The sequence below is a fragment of the Carassius carassius genome, chromosome 1 (genome assembly GCF_963082965.1).
Source record: "Carassius carassius chromosome 1, fCarCar2.1, whole genome shotgun sequence".
In the NCBI taxonomy this organism is placed as follows: Eukaryota; Metazoa; Chordata; class Actinopteri; order Cypriniformes; family Cyprinidae; genus Carassius; species Carassius carassius.
The window spans coordinates 29,741,942-29,758,752 of NC_081755.1; the positions used below are offsets into that span (position 1 = coordinate 29,741,942).

A 16,811-nucleotide genomic window follows, 5' to 3' on the forward strand; every position below is an offset into this window, starting at 1 on the left:
TTTAAAAACATTTTTGAATGTTCAGATATAATGTTTTCATATTATAATATAAACATTAGCAAAATGTACTTGTTAGCTGGGCTAGTGGCATTTCTATCAAATGATGCTGTTCTCTCAGAAGTAACTTTGCATTTCTGGGGTAGTTGTATTAGCAGAGTTCCCACTGGTCATCGCATTTCTAATGAAATATCAAATTATTAGAGTGAAAAGTGCACTTTCTTTTTTCAAAATGAATGCCACTTTCTTTGATTTTTCATCCAGTGACTTATCTAATGCAATGAGATTTATACATTTTTGCACTGCCAATACTATTTGGAGCCACTGTAAGTCCAATATATGGTAATAAAATAACAACAGGAAAACAGTGAGCTTTCAACTTGCTTTTTGAAAATAATATGAAAATATCAGAGTAATATCAGAGTAATAAATATCAGAGTAATAGTCAAATGGATGATTCAGAGCTTGTGGGTTGAGAACTTTTTTCACACACAAAGCACATTAGTGAAGCTGCCCATTAGCCCTAAATGCAAATGCATTTAACCCTCTGTGTTACAGTGATGCTTTATGCAATTATTCATTTCTTTTTTAATTCATCGTAATATGACTGTTTATTCATAAAGAACACAATTTAGATTTATGTTTCATACGTTCAGAAAATCTACAGAAAGGTGATGATAAATGATAATGATCTGGTTAATTTAACTTCATAGGAGTTCTACGTTTACAAACAATTAATACATTTTACAATTTTACTTTTTAAGAAAAAAAAAATGGTTTTTGATCATTTCCCATGGCATTCTTCCTTACATTTTTCAAAAGTCTTGTTTTTGTCGGAGCTATTTTATGTCCCGAAATCAAACTATTTCATCATTAGAATAACATGCATACCCAATCTTTTCACTAAAGATTAAATGAATTACAGAGTCAGTTTCTTTTAAATGTGCCTTCACTCACCTGCATAGAATTCTGGACTGTAGACTGCACCCATGACTGGATTCAACTTCCAGCCTAGACATAAGACAGAGAGGGAGATCTGATATTAGCCACCTCGGTCTGCACTTCTAAAAAATTACATCTGATCCTACACAAGACATAGAGACGGATTCTGACTAACTAGAACCTCCAGGCCAATGCATAATGATGTCAGTAGAGGGCTGACCACACTGAAGCGCTGCTGTCATCCACAGAAAGGAAAGGGCACGGAGCGCCCTGACAGATTTCTCTCTGATTCTAACCTCTACAAATGGCCTGTCTGTTTAAGCCCTTCATAAGTACAAAAAAAGAGAGATATTTCAGTGATATCAACTGAGATCTAAAAGGTTGTTTCGACATTTCACTTCCATTGAAACTTTTTCGGTGAGGAAGAGAACTGCAGTGAAAAACATTTTCAGAAAGCTGAGAATTACAAGCACTTAGTTTGAATCTGTGAGGTCTGTGGCCACAGAAAACTACTGATTGTGAATAAGACAGTAAAGTTTCCTGCTTGTGAAGTTGCGAACTTAGTCTAAGATCGAAACTTGCAAAGTAGCGTGCTAATAAGCATTAAATGAATATGAAATAGTTACTAGGTTGTTCATTAAACGAGTACATCTGTGATACTGATCTGCACAAGATGCTCTTTGGATAATTGTCTAATTATGCTGGAGAACACGATCTTCAGCTTTTATACAAATGTGTAACAGTGCTGTTGACATTTAATGAATATGAATAAATTATATTTTTTACAGTAATTTAATTACAACATAAATGTAAATATAATCTGTTAAAGTTACTGAGAATTTTTTTGGGAATTGAATTACAGTTATGAAAATGTTAACAATTACAAAGGGGGTGACATCTGAATATTTTCACACACATAAAGATATGATTGATTCTTCTGTTTTAAAATATGAGACAACGTTTCAGGAGTTTAGGACACAAAATAGGACACATGCTTATTTAATAACTGTTTTATTTGGTTTTATGTACATGTTTAAATATATATATATATATATATTCACAGTTTTTTAAAGCATTGTTTGAGTCTATTAAACTAAACTATTAAACTAGGCTATACTGTATCTTATGATTTTAAAGCTGTATTTAACCTCAGAGCAGTTTCAAAGTAAAAAGAGGAGCTAAAGTCTGATTTTGTGATAGTTGCGTTTTCAAATGAAATTATTATATTCAAGTGATGAAGGATTTTGGAAGTCTGACATCAGTGCTGAGAGCTACTGTAAGGTTAACTCTGCCTGCTTTCAATGTTTCAAAATGATTAACAGTTGAATTCATTTGTTAGAAATTTAGAAAAGTAATCAAAAAGTAATCACATGTAATCAGTTACATTACTTTAATGAAGTAACTGAAATAGTTACACTACTTATTACAACTTGCAATTTGTAATTTATTACATTTCCAAAGTAACTTTCCCAACACTGCTTATCAGTCCATCACAATATAATAGAAAGCATTATGATGTTTTGAAATGCTAATGAAACTTGTTCTTACCGTTTGCATATGGGTTGACGGTCTTTTTATTCGTCATTACCCGTGCTGTTGCATTGTTAACCTGAGCACAAACAGAAGCAAGTGAGCAAGAAACATACTGAAGCTAAAGCTGTAATTACTGAAAATACTGTTTTAACAAATATTGCATGCATTACAGTGAAGATTTACAAAATGATTACATATCATAACAAACAGTTAAAGAAAAGTGGTAAGACATATAAAGCAAAGAAAATATATGCAATAGTCTCATCATAAAAAGACTCTTAAAAGCATGCTTCATAAAAAAAAAAGATCAAGTTGAAGGAGTACATAGAGAAAAAAAACAACAACAATAACACAAAATGCACTCAACAAATGAAAGGCATTGAATATGAGAGCATGCAGTGGAGAGGGAACGGTTAGGTTAAAAGAAAAGAAATAGAAAAAGTAGGAATGGAAAGAAAGAAAAAAAACATTTGGCACGTTTGCGCAACATACACTAAACATTCAGAGTTGAGGTACAGTCGGAAAACAAAGCAACATTTAGCATTCAACACTCCAAGAGCCTTGTGCTTCATCACAAGAAAAATAATCAGAAAGGAAAATATATATAAAAAACAAAAGTAATAACGAAAGAAAATCATTCAAGCCGAGAGGGCAGCTAACAAAAGATATAAAAAGAGGGTGCATTATTTAACATAATCATGGAGTTCAGAATCTGAGTAGGATGCGCACGATTCAGTTCAATCCAATCAGAGCCTCTCAGGAAGCTAAATGTTCACTCAAGTAACGCGTACCAAGAGAAAACAGCATCAAGAAACTCAACATCAAGTCAAAAAACAGTCACGAGGTATCAGCGTGGAGTTCGTGAAATGGCAGATGGCTCTCCACTTACCATTCGCCGCCATCGCCCGCGTGTGTATCTATTGTTACCACGGTTAGTGAGTTTGGTGAGGGGCCTACCAGCTACCGTTGGAAAAGGGGGGGAAATGAGAAGGCAAAATAGGCAACATCTTACTTAAAGACGGCACCACATTCGAATACCTCTTAAAATTTTAAAAGAACAAAGAAAGAATAATAATAAAGTAAAGAAAGAAGCCCAACTGTCAAAATGGGAATCGGCTATAAAGATGCCCACTTTCACTGCAGACCTGCAGATCAGTTTTGCTACAGTACTTCACCTTCAGTGACTGTTCTAGACTGTAAATTAAGTGTAATTTGAGCTGTAGATTTTAATAGGCTTGTGTTTGAGAGCAGCTCCGTCTAATAGCAGCGTCTTCAGGCCAATTAACAAGCGCTGCCGACTTCGGGCCGCTTTAAGCGCAGATCCCTCGTCAACTTTGCAATAAGGCCTCTGGCTATCATCACACAAATGCTGTTTGCACTCTGCCTGATGACTTACTGCACCCGTTTGCTTATTAAGCCAAAATATGCTTTAAAAAAAAACAACAACAATAGAAAAGAACCAAATAAACACAAGTGAATGCCAACAAAAGCAAACCAATTAGATAACAGCGAGCCGCGTATTATATTTGATTTGAGATCTTAGAATAACTGAAACATATTAGGGATACAATGTGGGGAGTAGAGTTGCCACCCGTCCCTTAAAATACAGAATCATCCCGTATTTAAAGATAAAATTACGCGTCCTGTATCAAATCAATACGGGACGCGATTTGTCCTGTATTTTACAAATGCCAATACATATAGTTGAATAAACATAAGTATTTTGTACTGTTTGTAATACAAATAGCAGTTATGATGAAATCAATTTCATAGTATTAGAGAAGTTCATTTGTGTGTGATTGCATTTCTGGAGACATCTGGGACGCCGTTAAAGCAGCTTGCGGTAAATCTGCACGGTTTAAAACATCTGAGCTGATGTCCACCCTTTGAACACAAGACTCTCCGGATGTAGAGCTGAAGGGGAAAGTTATCAGTGGGTCAGTCCTGTAACTAATGATGAACGCTCAGTATGCAGAGAAGCAGTTCAGATGCTCACTGTGTGACTTAAAGGGATAGTTCACTCAAAAATGAAATTTTTGTCACAAGTTGTTCCAAACCTGTAATAATTTCTTTCTTCTGTTGAACCCAAAAGAAGATACTTTGAAGAATGTGGGTAACCTATCAGTGTCTGGTCCCCAATGACTCTGATAGTATTTATTTCTCTATTATGGAAGTTACTGAGAACCAGCAGCTGTTTAGGTACCCACATTCTTCAAAGAGTCTTCTTTTGCGTTCAACAGAAGAAATAACTTTATACAGGTATAAAAAAAGAAACAAAAACGGGGCAAATTCTGACAGAATCTTCCATTTTGAATGAACCGTACCTTTAAAGTGACTTCTAAAGGTATTGGCCTATTGTTTTATTAAATTTTGAACAGTCTGTTAATATACTTTTCCATAAATTATCAGAGCTTGGTAGACATAATTATTATATTTTTGACATTATTAGACAGATTAATTAATAGATTATAATGAATGTCAGACCCTTTTTATTAATCATTTAAATTTATCATACATATTTATAGGCTACATAATAAATAATCATATTTCATTCACAATCTGGCATTTTAAGATGTTTACAAATGCTAAATTATTTAAATAAAAAGTTGAACAAAAATAAGTTGGACATAATAATGTAGTCCCAATTTAAGCAAATGAATAAAAAAAGGAAAACAAAAGAACAGCTGTCAACAGTCCTGTCAAAAAATAACTAAAAATAATGAATAATTATAAATAATCACATTTAAAATAACAATATTAATGTGTTCTGTTGCAAGTGTACATACTTGAGAATGTTTTCTCATGGTTTATTGTTAAGCTACGAGTTCTTCACTGATTATTTGTGTCCTTGGTGTTTTTGTTTGTTTGTTTTTTTTGGGGGGGGGGGTGCATGAATGGATGCCCGTAATTTCGTCTCGCTGAAGGTGGCAACCCTAGTGGGAAGGGAGACAGGGAGGGAGGGAGGGAGGGAGGGAGGGAAAGAGGGACAGAGAGAGGAGCACACACAGGAAAAGACGAGTGATGCGTCTAAAACAGTGAGATGAGAGTGAGGCACACACTGACACACAAAACAGAACCAAGAATAACAACAAGAACGACAAATGAACAAAACAAAACTAAACTAAACAAAAAGCAATTGAGAAGGGAAATATTTGTTACATGCACCTCTATTTTACGACCTTCTACCACCGTGCCGTGTAATTTCTCTCTGGCCCTGTCCGCATCGGCACTATTTTCGAAAGTTACGAAACCAAAACCCTGCATGCAGGTGGGAGAGGGGAGGGGGGAGAACAACATGCACATCATTAATTCAGTCATACACCCAAGAAATCCACTGTGGCTCTACCTCTGCCATTCTCACACACAAAAACAGCTGCTGCTGTATTTACCCCTCTCTCTTTCTCCTCCTCTTTTCTCCTGCATCATGCAAAGCATCGAGATTAAACCATAATTTATGGGTTCTGTTAGAACCACTGAGGATAAATGAAATGAAAGAGCACGTCTAAGAACGAAAAGTCACTTAATGAAATAAAAAAAGGAGAGAGAGACCAAATAAAGGGATATATACCTTTAGTCTTAGAATAAACTAAATCTATTGGAAAAAAGTGGAATAAAATAAATGCTGTCATTTAACACTGTATAATGCAACATAAAGAAAAGTCATTACAAAAGTGAAAAAAAAATCAATTCGTAAGACAAATGATAAAGGATTGTGTACTACAGAACTTGTTAACATGCATCATTATCTCCCCCAGCTGGAACAGAAGAACATAATTCATATTTCAATAAAGAAAATTGTTTATGCACAGGAATGATGCTAAGTGTCATAATACTGAATAACGCTGTCAATTAGGGAGCTCAGTGGAGAATGTTCTTCATTTGACACCGTAACAGAGCAAAGACAAGTGCCAAACACATTTCCACACACTCCATTGAACAGGGCACTAATAACTCTAGCACAGCAGCTGATATGAGATTGCATTACATACGTTAACATGACTACAACAAGCATTTCTTCTGTACATTACAAGGACTAATTCATCACTGGATATTTTGCCTTTTTAAATAAACATTATGCTTCTAAACTCACTGGACTTTTCTGATTGGTCAAGAATTTGAGCATGCAAAGGAAGTGAGTCACAAACGTACCTTTGATCCTCGTTCATTAAATATGATTTCAACATCTAAGATTTTACCAAATTGCTGGAAAGAGAACAGAACACAGATCAGACAGTGTCTCAATTGGATTTGACATGTAAACAGACTTTAGTTCAAGCTGCATTAAGCTACATGTTTTACATGTTTAAGTTAATCTAAAAATCACCAATTATTCACCTTTTTAATGGGTCTTTTATAAGGCATTTATTTTATTCTGGAAAACAAATCCTTTGATCAAAGTAAGAGCTTTAACAGATAAGAAGGTTTAAGTAATACTCATTTAAACTGAATTGAAAAGATAATTTTGTTCATTCACTTAATCACTGCTAAAATAACTGTAATAAATCATTTTATATATAGACACTACCATTCAAATGTAAGAGGATGCTATGTTCCCTTTCGAGAGTACTCTCGTACTGTGTAAGCTAGCTTACGCTATGGGAAAAGGTCCCCTTTTCTCGAGAATATGAAGCCAAAAATTATCCTTAATTTTTAAATAATGTAAAACGCAGTGCTGCAGCACAGCAGACCCAAGCGAAGCGGCTCGCGCGCTTATTGGCTGTGCTGCGGCAACTGCAGCAACCTATGGTGAGGCGGCGGAGAGTAACGAACCAATGGGGGCGCTTCGCGCCCATTGGACGTCAGAGCGCGCCAAAATAGGCGTGGCTGGAACTATATAAGCCACCGCTTCACCATAGGGATCAGATTTCATCTCCTTCAGCGATCTCACCTGCACTTCGCTGTCTTCTCCGGAGAAGCCTCTACACGCCGCCGAAAAGCCTCTCAGCGGGATAGCACTGCAACGCAGATCTGAGGACGCCGGCTCGTGCTTCATCTCGACGCCGCCTTCAGCACTCGCTTCCTGCTGCGCCATCCGGCGTGACTATATCCTTTTCAAAGCTAGTGTGTTTGCCGCTGCATCACACTTTTTTTTCCTCCAGAATTCGAGGCGTTGTTTCAAATGCCTCGGGCCTACGCTTCCTGCCGAGGCCCTCTGCCCAGCGAGGACCGCCACATCATCTGTGTCTCCTGCCTGGGCCGCGAGCATGCTGAGAGCGCACTCTTCAAGGGCGGCTGCCCTGAGTGCGACGACATGGCTATATCGACCCTACGGGCTCGATTAGCTCAAACCAGCCACGATGCTCCACCCGCTCCGCCTCTTCTCTCTCAAGTGCCGCGTAAGAAACGCCGCGATCAGAGAATGCCTGAGCATACTGCTACACGCGAGCTCACGCCGGAACACTCCCCGCGTGCCTCGCCCGCTCTCTCTCCTTTGCCTGTCCTCTTCGTGGACGAGCAGCGCCAGTCCCTGCTCACCAGCGCCCCCTTCTCCTTCGGAGCGCCTGAGGCGGAAGAGGACAGACACGACAGCCTTTCTCTCGCCGCGTCCAGTAGTGACGAATGGTCGGGCTCCATTGCGGACCCCCCCCCTACAGCACCCAGCTGCACCGGACAACGCGCCGATATCGACGCGGAGCTTACTCGCGTGCTTACAAGGCTGTCAGCGACCTTCAGCTCGACTGGTCTCCTCCAGACGAGCCCGCTAAAAGCAGGCTGGATGAATGGTTCCTGCAGGGGCGCCCTTCGGCCCCTCAGCAAAGAAACGCCCCCTTCTTCCCGGAAGTTCACAATGAACTCACGAAGTCGTGGAAAGCCCCATTCTCCGCACGCTTGAAGACTTCTGTCTCGTCAGCGCTCTCCTCTGTCGACGGCGCCCGAGACCACGGTTACGAGAGCCTCCCCCCTCTCGAGGAGGCTATTGCTGCACACCTCTGCCCGCCCTCAGCCGCTGGATGGCGGTCGAAGCCTGTGCATCCATCCAAGCCGTGCCGCACCACCTCAGCTCTCGCTGGCCGAGCTTACACCTCCGCTGGTCAAGCTGCTTCGGCTCTACACACCATGGCTGTGCTGCAGGTTTTTCAGGCCAGACTTCTCCGTAACCTGGACGAGTCTGCCCCAGATACCTATGACTTTAAAGATCTCCGCAGCGCTACTGATCTAGCCCTGCGTGCGACAAAGACCACAGCACAAGCGATCGGCCGAAGCATGGCAAGCCTCGCTGTTTTAGAGCGACACCTCTGGCTCACGCTCACGGAGATGAAAGACGCCGACAAATCCGCCTTTCTCGACTCTCCTATCTCGCCTTCCGGCCTCTTTGGCCAGTCGGTTAAGGGTTTCGCTGAACGCTTCACTGAGGCTCAGAAAACGTCACAGGCAATGAGACACTTCCTGCCGAAACGCTCTAGCTCTGCTGCGGGACGCCGTAGAAATGCGCCGCCCCCTCAGACCTCGAAGCCATCGCAGCCAGACTTACAGTCTCGCCCAGCGACCAAAACCCAGCACCGCTCTCGCTCTACGAGCCGCAAACCGCCAGAGAGACGGGGACCTCGGCCCAGGATTGTGCTGAACCCCGAGCCTCCGAAGCCCTCCTGACCTTCGGGCTGAAAAGACCGTGGTTAAGTCCCGCTGCGGCTGGACCACCACACAAGAAACCTCACATGCTTCCTCCAATCCCCTCACTAAAGGCGGTTGGAGATGTCTATACTGCAGTAAACGAGCCTGTTACAATGCACGCACGCCTGCACACAAACGCCGTTTTCACGGCGACCTCAATAAAGCACAAAAAGAGCTTTTTCTATGTAGGCAGTGTGCCCACTACACAGTATGCACCCCTACATGTATACACACTCCCCCAAGTGTCACAAAGACTCACTCGGGTCTCCTTTCTTGCCCACCTTCCCGCTCGCGCCGGAGGTGCTCTAAATGTAGCGCGCGTGCCCACTTCTCAGTGCGCAACCCTACAAATAAGCGCTGTCACCACAGTGTCACAAGCACAGCATACTCGAGCTACTGGTCCCCTCATAACAGGCGGCCAGTGCCCGAAGCACATTCAACCCATAGCCGCACGAGCCGCTGCATGGCAGGCCATCCCCGGCATATCAAATTGGGTTTTGAATATAATAAAACGAGGTTACTCGCTCCAGTTCGCTCGCAGACCGCCGCGCTTTCGCGCCGTGGTCGAAACGAAAGTGAAAAGCGAAATGACACACGTCCTTCGCGCCGAACTGATAAACCTTCTTGCAAAAGGGGCGATAGAAACTGTCCCCCCTGCGCAGCGCGAGTCAGGCTTTTACAGCCGCTACTTCCTCGTACCAAAAAAGGATGGCGGTCTCAGACCCATCCTAGATCTCAGACGTTTGAACAAAGCGCTTATGACGCGATCGTTCAAAATGTTAACTACCAAACAAATACTCTCGCAAATTCGCCCGAGGGATTGGTTTTTCTCAGTGGATCTGAAAGACGCTTACTTTCACATTCAAATAGCACCCCATCACAGGCCATTCTTGAGATTCGCCTTCGAGGGGCAGACTTATCAGTACATGGTTCTTCCATTCGGCCTCTCCGTAGCGCCCCGTACGTTTACACGGTGCATGGATGCCGCTCTCGCACCCCTGAGAATGCGGGGAGTGCGAGTATTGAACTACCTCGACGACTGGCTAGTTTTAGCCCATTCCGAGGAACTACTGACGACACACAGATCCTGGATCCTCAGCCATTTAGAATGCCTGGGTCTCACGATCAACACTGTCAAGAGCGCTCTGTCTCCCAGCCAGAGGATTTCCTTTTTGGGGATAGACATAGACTCTGTGACATGTACAGCGCGTCTGACGTCACAGCGCGCTCTCACTATTCAGCATTTAGCCGTGTCGTTCAAAGCCGGGTCTCTTTACCCGCTCAAACGATTTCAGGAAATGCTAGGTCTGATGGCATCAGCCTCTGCGGTTCTCAAACTGGGCCTGCTGCGCATGTGCCCACTACAGCGCTGGCTGAGAGACCGTGTTCCAGCGCGAGCCTGGATTTCCGGCCGCGCGCGCATCAGGGTGACCCACGGCTGCATCACAGCTCTGGCCCCTTGGAAAATAGCCAACTGGTATCAGTTAGGCGTAAGCACGGGCGCTGTCTCGAAATGGAAAGTAGTCTCGACAGATGCATCCAACCTCGGTTGGGGCGCCCTGTACGAGGGCAGGTCTGCCTCCGGCCTCTGGTCGAGCCCGGAGCGACTGTTACACATAAACTGTCTGGAGATGATAGCGGTCGAACTATCCCTGAAAGCTTTCCTCCCATTTTTAAAGGGCCACCACGTTCTGGTCAGATCAGACAGCATGTCAGTGGTGGCCTACATAAATCGCCAGGGTGGTGTCAGGTCAGAAACCTTGCACACCCTGACCGAGCGTCTTCTGACATGGGCACATTACAATCTGCGCTCGCTAAAGGCAGCGCATGTACCTGGCATCCTGAACCGGGGCCCGGACATGCTTTCCAGGGCGAATGTTCCCCCTGGGGAGTGGTCTCTTCACCCACAGACGGTTCAGTTGATGTGGAGCATCTTCGGCAGGGCAGAGGTCGACCTCTTCGCCTCAGAAGACAACGCTCATTGCCCAATATATTTTTCAAAGAGCAGGGACGTGCTGGCCCTCGATTGGCCCAGACGCCCGCTTTATGCCTTCCCACCGGTCGCGATGCTACCGCAGGTCATCGATCGGGTCAGGAAGAGCAGATGTGCTATGCTGCTAGTAGCCCCACTCTGGACGACCCAACCTTGGTTCTCCGAGCTGATGCAGCTGTCCAGTACAGCCCCATGGCCAATACCGCTGCGGAAAGATCTCCTCACGCAGCTGAAGGGCGCGCTCTGGCATCCCCACCCCGAACTTTGGGCCCTTCATGTATGGCCCCTCAACGGGTACCCGGGAACTTCCCTGAGGGAGTGTTAAAGACCATTACGGAAGCCAGAGCGCCCTCAACCAGGCGCCTATACGCGCAGAAATGGTCAGTGTTCTCCACCTGGTGCGGGACACGGAACCTAGACCCTCACTTATGTGACGTGACGGAGATACTCTCCTTCCTACAGGAGCGTTTAGATGCGGGCAGATCCCCGTCTACGCTCAAAGTGTATGTGGCAGCCATTGCAGCTTCTCATGCTCCGGTGGCCGGCCTATCACTGGGAAAAAACGAACTGGTCATTCGTTTCCTTAAGGGAGCTCGTCGGATGAACCCTCCCCGACCCCCTTCAATCCCTTCCTGGGACCTGTCTACGGTCCTAGAGGCCTTAAAGGGCCCCCCTTTTGAACCGCTTCAGTCTGTCGATATGAAGCTTCTTTCGTTCAAAACCGCTTTTCTACTGGCTCTGGCCTCAGTCAAGCGAGTGGGGGATTTACATGCGCTATCTGTAAGCGCTGACTGTCTCGAGTTTGGGCCTAATGACTCCAGAGTCATTCTCAGACCAAGACACGGCTATGTCCCCAAGGTGCTCTCAACACCGTTCAGAGCGCAGGTCATCTCGCTGTCAGCCCTTTCCTCGCAAAGCGACGAAAGCAACGCGAGCTTCATCTGCCCCGTCAGGGCTCTTAAAACCTATATTGCGCGCTCCGCCTTATTCAGGAGGTCGGACCAGCTCTTCATATGCTTTGGTGGGCGCACCCGAGGTCTCGCCACCACGAAGCAAAGCCTATCGCGATGGATAGTAGACACTATCTCGCTGGCTTACAAATCTAAGGGCCTTCACTGCCCGTTCGACATCAGAGCCCATTCCACCCGAGGTATGGCCTCGTCATGGGCGTGGTCCTGCGGGATACCACTGGATGATATCTGTGCGGCGGCAGGCTGGGCCTCTCCGTCCACATTTATTAGATTCTATAATCTGCAAGTCCCTGCCCTGCAGGCCAGGGTACTTTCTATATAGACGTGCTAAGCCTTATCACGTCCCCCTTTTTTCGTTCCCTATATAAAGCTCACTAAGGTTGGCTGTTGGGACTGGGATTTCTCCTGCTATAAAGCCCCGAGCTCTCGCCTCGGGCTGTGACAGGTCGAAGTTCCCGAGCACGCACGGCGTTTTACATTGTGTTCCCATAGCGTAAGCTAGCTTACGCAGTACGAGAGTACTCTCGAAAGGGAACGTACTTGGTTACTAACATAACCTCGGTTCCCTGAGATGAGGGAACGAGTACTGCGTAACCTGCCGTGCTATGTGCTCGGACCGGGTGATCGCTTCAGTCGATTTAAAACCTGATCCCTATGGTGAAGCGGTGGCTTATATAGTTCCAGCCACGCCTATTTTGGCGCGCTCTGACGTCCAATGGGCGCAAAGCGCCCCCATTGGTTCGTTACTCTCCGCCGCCTCACCATAGGTTGCTGCAGTTGCCGCAGCACAGCCAATAAGCGCGCGAGCCGCTTCGCTTGGGTCTGCTGTGCTGCAGCACTGCGTTTTACATTATTTAAAAATTAAGGATAATTTTTGGCTTCATATTCTCGAGAAAAGGGGACCTTTTCCCATAGCGTAAGCTAGCTTACGCAGTACTCGTTCCCTCATCTCAGGGAACCGAGGTTACGTTAGTAACCGAGTACGATTTTTTTAATTATTAAAAAATACAGTAAAATTGTTGGCATTGTGAAATATATCTGTTAAAAAAGTCTAAAACTGTCTATATACTGTCTATATATATATATATATATATATATATATATATATATATATATATATATATATATATATAAATAATATATAAGTTTTGTATTTTTATATATTTAAAAATAATTCTAATCATTCAAACATGCCGATTTGCTGCTTATATATATATATATATATATATATATATATATATATATATATATATATATATTATTATCAATGTTGGAAAAAGTTGTGGCACTTAATGTTTATGTGGAAACAGTGATTCTTTTCTCAGGATTGAATGAACATGAAGAACTCATTTTATTTTTATAATAGAAATGTACTTTAACACTATAAAAACAAATTATTGTCGCATTGGATCAATTTGTGGAATATTAGTATTCAATAGCTCTTCAATACAATAGTTATTTCTTTCTTTCTTTCTTTTTTTCTTTCTTTTATTCTTTTTCTTTTGTTAAAAAATATTTTTTCATATATATATATATATATATATATATATATATATATATATATACACACACACACACACACACACACACACACACACACACACACACACACACACACACACACACACATTCAGTATTCAAATAAATAATTCAGTTATGACCTGTTACACCAGTGAAGCAACACTGCTGCTTCCCTTAAGAAGCTAAGGACCAAAACAAGGTGCTGACCCAGATCACAGATCTTACCCAATCTTCAAATACCATCCCACAAGCAAGAGAACAGTGTGTCAACACACACCTCAGACCCTAGCTACACTTGTGCTGGCAAGGCCACTGTATGCCATAAAAGTAATAGAGAGAAAGAGAGATAAAAGGTACTTACACCAAACATTTGCCTGAGGTCTGGATCTCTGAACCTGAAGGGGATGTTAGAGACGTGGAGCCTCTTGGGCTGCGATTTGTTTTCTCTGTTTTCAGATAACTGTATTTGCTGTTGGCAGTCCGTCTGTGCTGAATCGTCTGTCTGCTGTGGGGAAAAAGGAAAAGAAATCCGGGGATATTAGTAAGTCTGGCATATTTTGATGCACCAACTGTAAACAAACTCAAGACGAAGATGTGCCTTTCAGTTGCAGAAAAGCAGCTGTCTTTGCACACGTGTTGACCGCACCACTGATGTGTTTTTCGACTTGGTCCATCGTGGCATTGCAGTCAGGAGGTATAGTCTGGTGAGCCTGCACCTCCAGGCGTTCCCAGGGTGCCAGATGCAAAGCCTTGTTTTAACAATATATCTTGTGAAAACCTTTACCACCTGTTTCTGCCTCCCTTTCCCAGGCAGATATTAAAACCATATGTAGAGCGCACACACACACACACACACACACACACACACGCGCGCAAATGCACGTTTGAGGCGTAGTTTGTAATGCGGCGTGTGCTGGGGTCAGGGCCTTGGGTGAAATATGGCATGGCTGCTTCACTATATCTTGCTTTCTCTCGCTCTCTCTGGCCATGCATGACTGCTGGCTGCTGGCTGCTCCCTGTCTCTCTCAGTCTGGACTGCTGCCTGGGAGAGAAAGCAGCCTAGCCCTGAGTGTGTGTTTGTGTATGCGTGTTTCTCTGACTGTATTTGTATGACTTAGCTAGAGAGAGAATTTCATTTCTATTTTTCTCCCATGTGTACATTTGTGTGTCAGTGGGCGACTTCCATATGCCATTTTTGTGCCCTTAAAGGGACAGTTCAACCAATTACAATTACAATTTACAATTCTGCCACCATTTCCTCACTTTTATGTTTCAGACCATACTTTTTTTTCAAACGAATCACTTTTTAATAATAAAGCTTTTAATAAAGCATCCTTACAAACAGTTTTTAAACAATTCTCTAGAATTGTACTATTATGAAATATTAGTGCACTTAAAAATATGGGTTTTCTAATTAATATATCTTCAAATGTCATTTATTCCTGTGATGCAAAGCTGTATTTTCAGCATCATTACTCCAGTCTTCAAGGTCACATGATCCTTCAGAAATCACTCTGATGTGAATCAGTTGTACTTGAGAACGAATCATTTAACAATTCATAAATGAGTCATTCAGGTCAATTTTGTGAACTAAATCAATTTAGTCATTAAAAAGATCCAGTTCAAAAGAATGATTCTGCTCTCATAAATGTGCATTTTTACTACACCAAACTTGACTTCAAGTGTTCAGACCTTTGGAGTGAGGCCATAGTGGTGCTCACTTGATTGTAATTCACCCATTATGTGTGTTAGCATAAGCATGTGTGCACGTATGTGAATATATGTGCATTTATTTTCCTTTGTGGTGCTTGAGAAAGGGGAGCCTGCAGTAATGCCCAGAGATATATTTTTTTAACTTTCTGCTTGCTGCAGCTGTCCTGTCATGCTTCAAGCACTCTGGAAATCATATTGTCTGGAATAAAAGAATGACTGTAGTCCCAGTGTAACAACTGCCTCTCTGACATTACAGATGCTCAGGACTGTTAAAGCAAGCTTCACTGGAATTACTGGCAAAGGAACTGACCGTGAGCGTCTGTGCGCGTGTGGTGTTGTTATTTAAATCAGGCAGAGCTCAGGGCGATTCCAACAAAAACGGCAACAGAAAGAGTGAAAAAAAGCAAAGCTCATATGAAAAATAAAGAACGGCTTGCTGGGACCGTAAATATGAATATCGTGTCATCATAATGTTTGTACAGGCGGCCCGATATTCTCACCCGACTGAAACGCAAGGTTGGGGGGGTAAACATGAGGAAGAGCTCTAGAAAAATACTAGTCTTTCAACACATGAAAGGCTGCAAGAAGTGGAAGGGGGAAAAATCTTTCTTGTGTTATTACAAGTCATAAACAAAAGAACACCCACTCCTCAAGGCACAGAACAAAGAAAAACGGGAGATAAAACGCTAAAGCAGTGTAGTAAACCATCCAATGTAAAACTGACAAGATGTGCGCCATCTTTATTGCTTTAACAAAATTACACTTTCCTATTGCGAGAGGCTGGGTTTAATGGCGTCGCGAGGCATGCGGGCCTCTGCAGAAGAGACAACCGGGGTGTTATAATTGGAAATATGCTTTTCCATTTACTGCTCTATCAATAAAAGTATAGGAAGGAATGCAGCAGGTCTTTAGGTTGATGCACGGCATGGTCGGTGGCCGTATGTGCCGTTTTAAAGATCTCATTTCATGCTCTGTGCATACGGCTGCCTTAATGGCTCAATTAATTGATTCCGAAATCAATTAATCGATTCGAACCAGTCTAGTTGCCGTGGGGAGCCGGAGGCCATGGTGACTGATCTCAGGGTGATGGGATGAGACGGGGGAAAGGGATAAATCTATAGGACTAAAATAGAGGCCGGCGGCAGAAGCGAAACGCATTTTGAATCGCATTCACAGTGCATGCTGAAATATCCAGCCATCTATGGAAATCCTGCTTTCATAATTCAAACAATACGATACTTCCAGTCAAACCAGAGATCGTCTTGCTCCCTGTGGGAAGGAAAGGTGAGGGAAAGAGGGAGCGATGAGGACAGGGATGTGAGGGAGGACAGCGGATCAGCTTGGAAGACCTACTCAATTACTGATTTGGGACTCACAGAGTTGTGAGTGTTTACCATTCATTGATCTCACACTGAGTGCTAAACGGCAAACAGTGGCAGTGCTCTGAGCACACACACACACACACACACACACACACAAACACACAGCCGCTGGAGTGTAAGAGCCCACACGGACACATATGGCAGCGC

At 43.3% G+C, this 16,811-nt stretch overlaps 1 protein-coding gene across 8 annotated transcripts in view; it reads right to left on the reverse strand.

Moving 5' to 3' along the window:
* LOC132144702 (RNA binding protein fox-1 homolog 1) overlaps window positions 1-16,811 on the reverse strand; it is a 294,728-nt gene that overhangs the window by 27,310 nt on the left and 250,607 nt on the right. For 7 of the 8 annotated variants that reach the window (XM_059555271.1, XM_059555290.1, XM_059555298.1 and 4 more), the window contains 5 exons: window positions 13,931-14,074; window positions 6,622-6,675; window positions 5,638-5,730; window positions 2,488-2,548; window positions 955-1,008 (listed from right to left, as the gene is read on the reverse strand). In XM_059555271.1, coding sequence (XP_059411254.1) covers window positions 955-1,008; window positions 2,488-2,548; window positions 5,638-5,730; window positions 6,622-6,675; window positions 13,931-14,074 — 406 coding nt within the window. The remainder of the gene's footprint in view (window positions 1-954; window positions 1,009-2,487; window positions 2,549-5,637; window positions 5,731-6,621; window positions 6,676-13,930; window positions 14,075-16,811) is intronic. The other variant, XM_059555262.1, reaches the window with a different exon arrangement.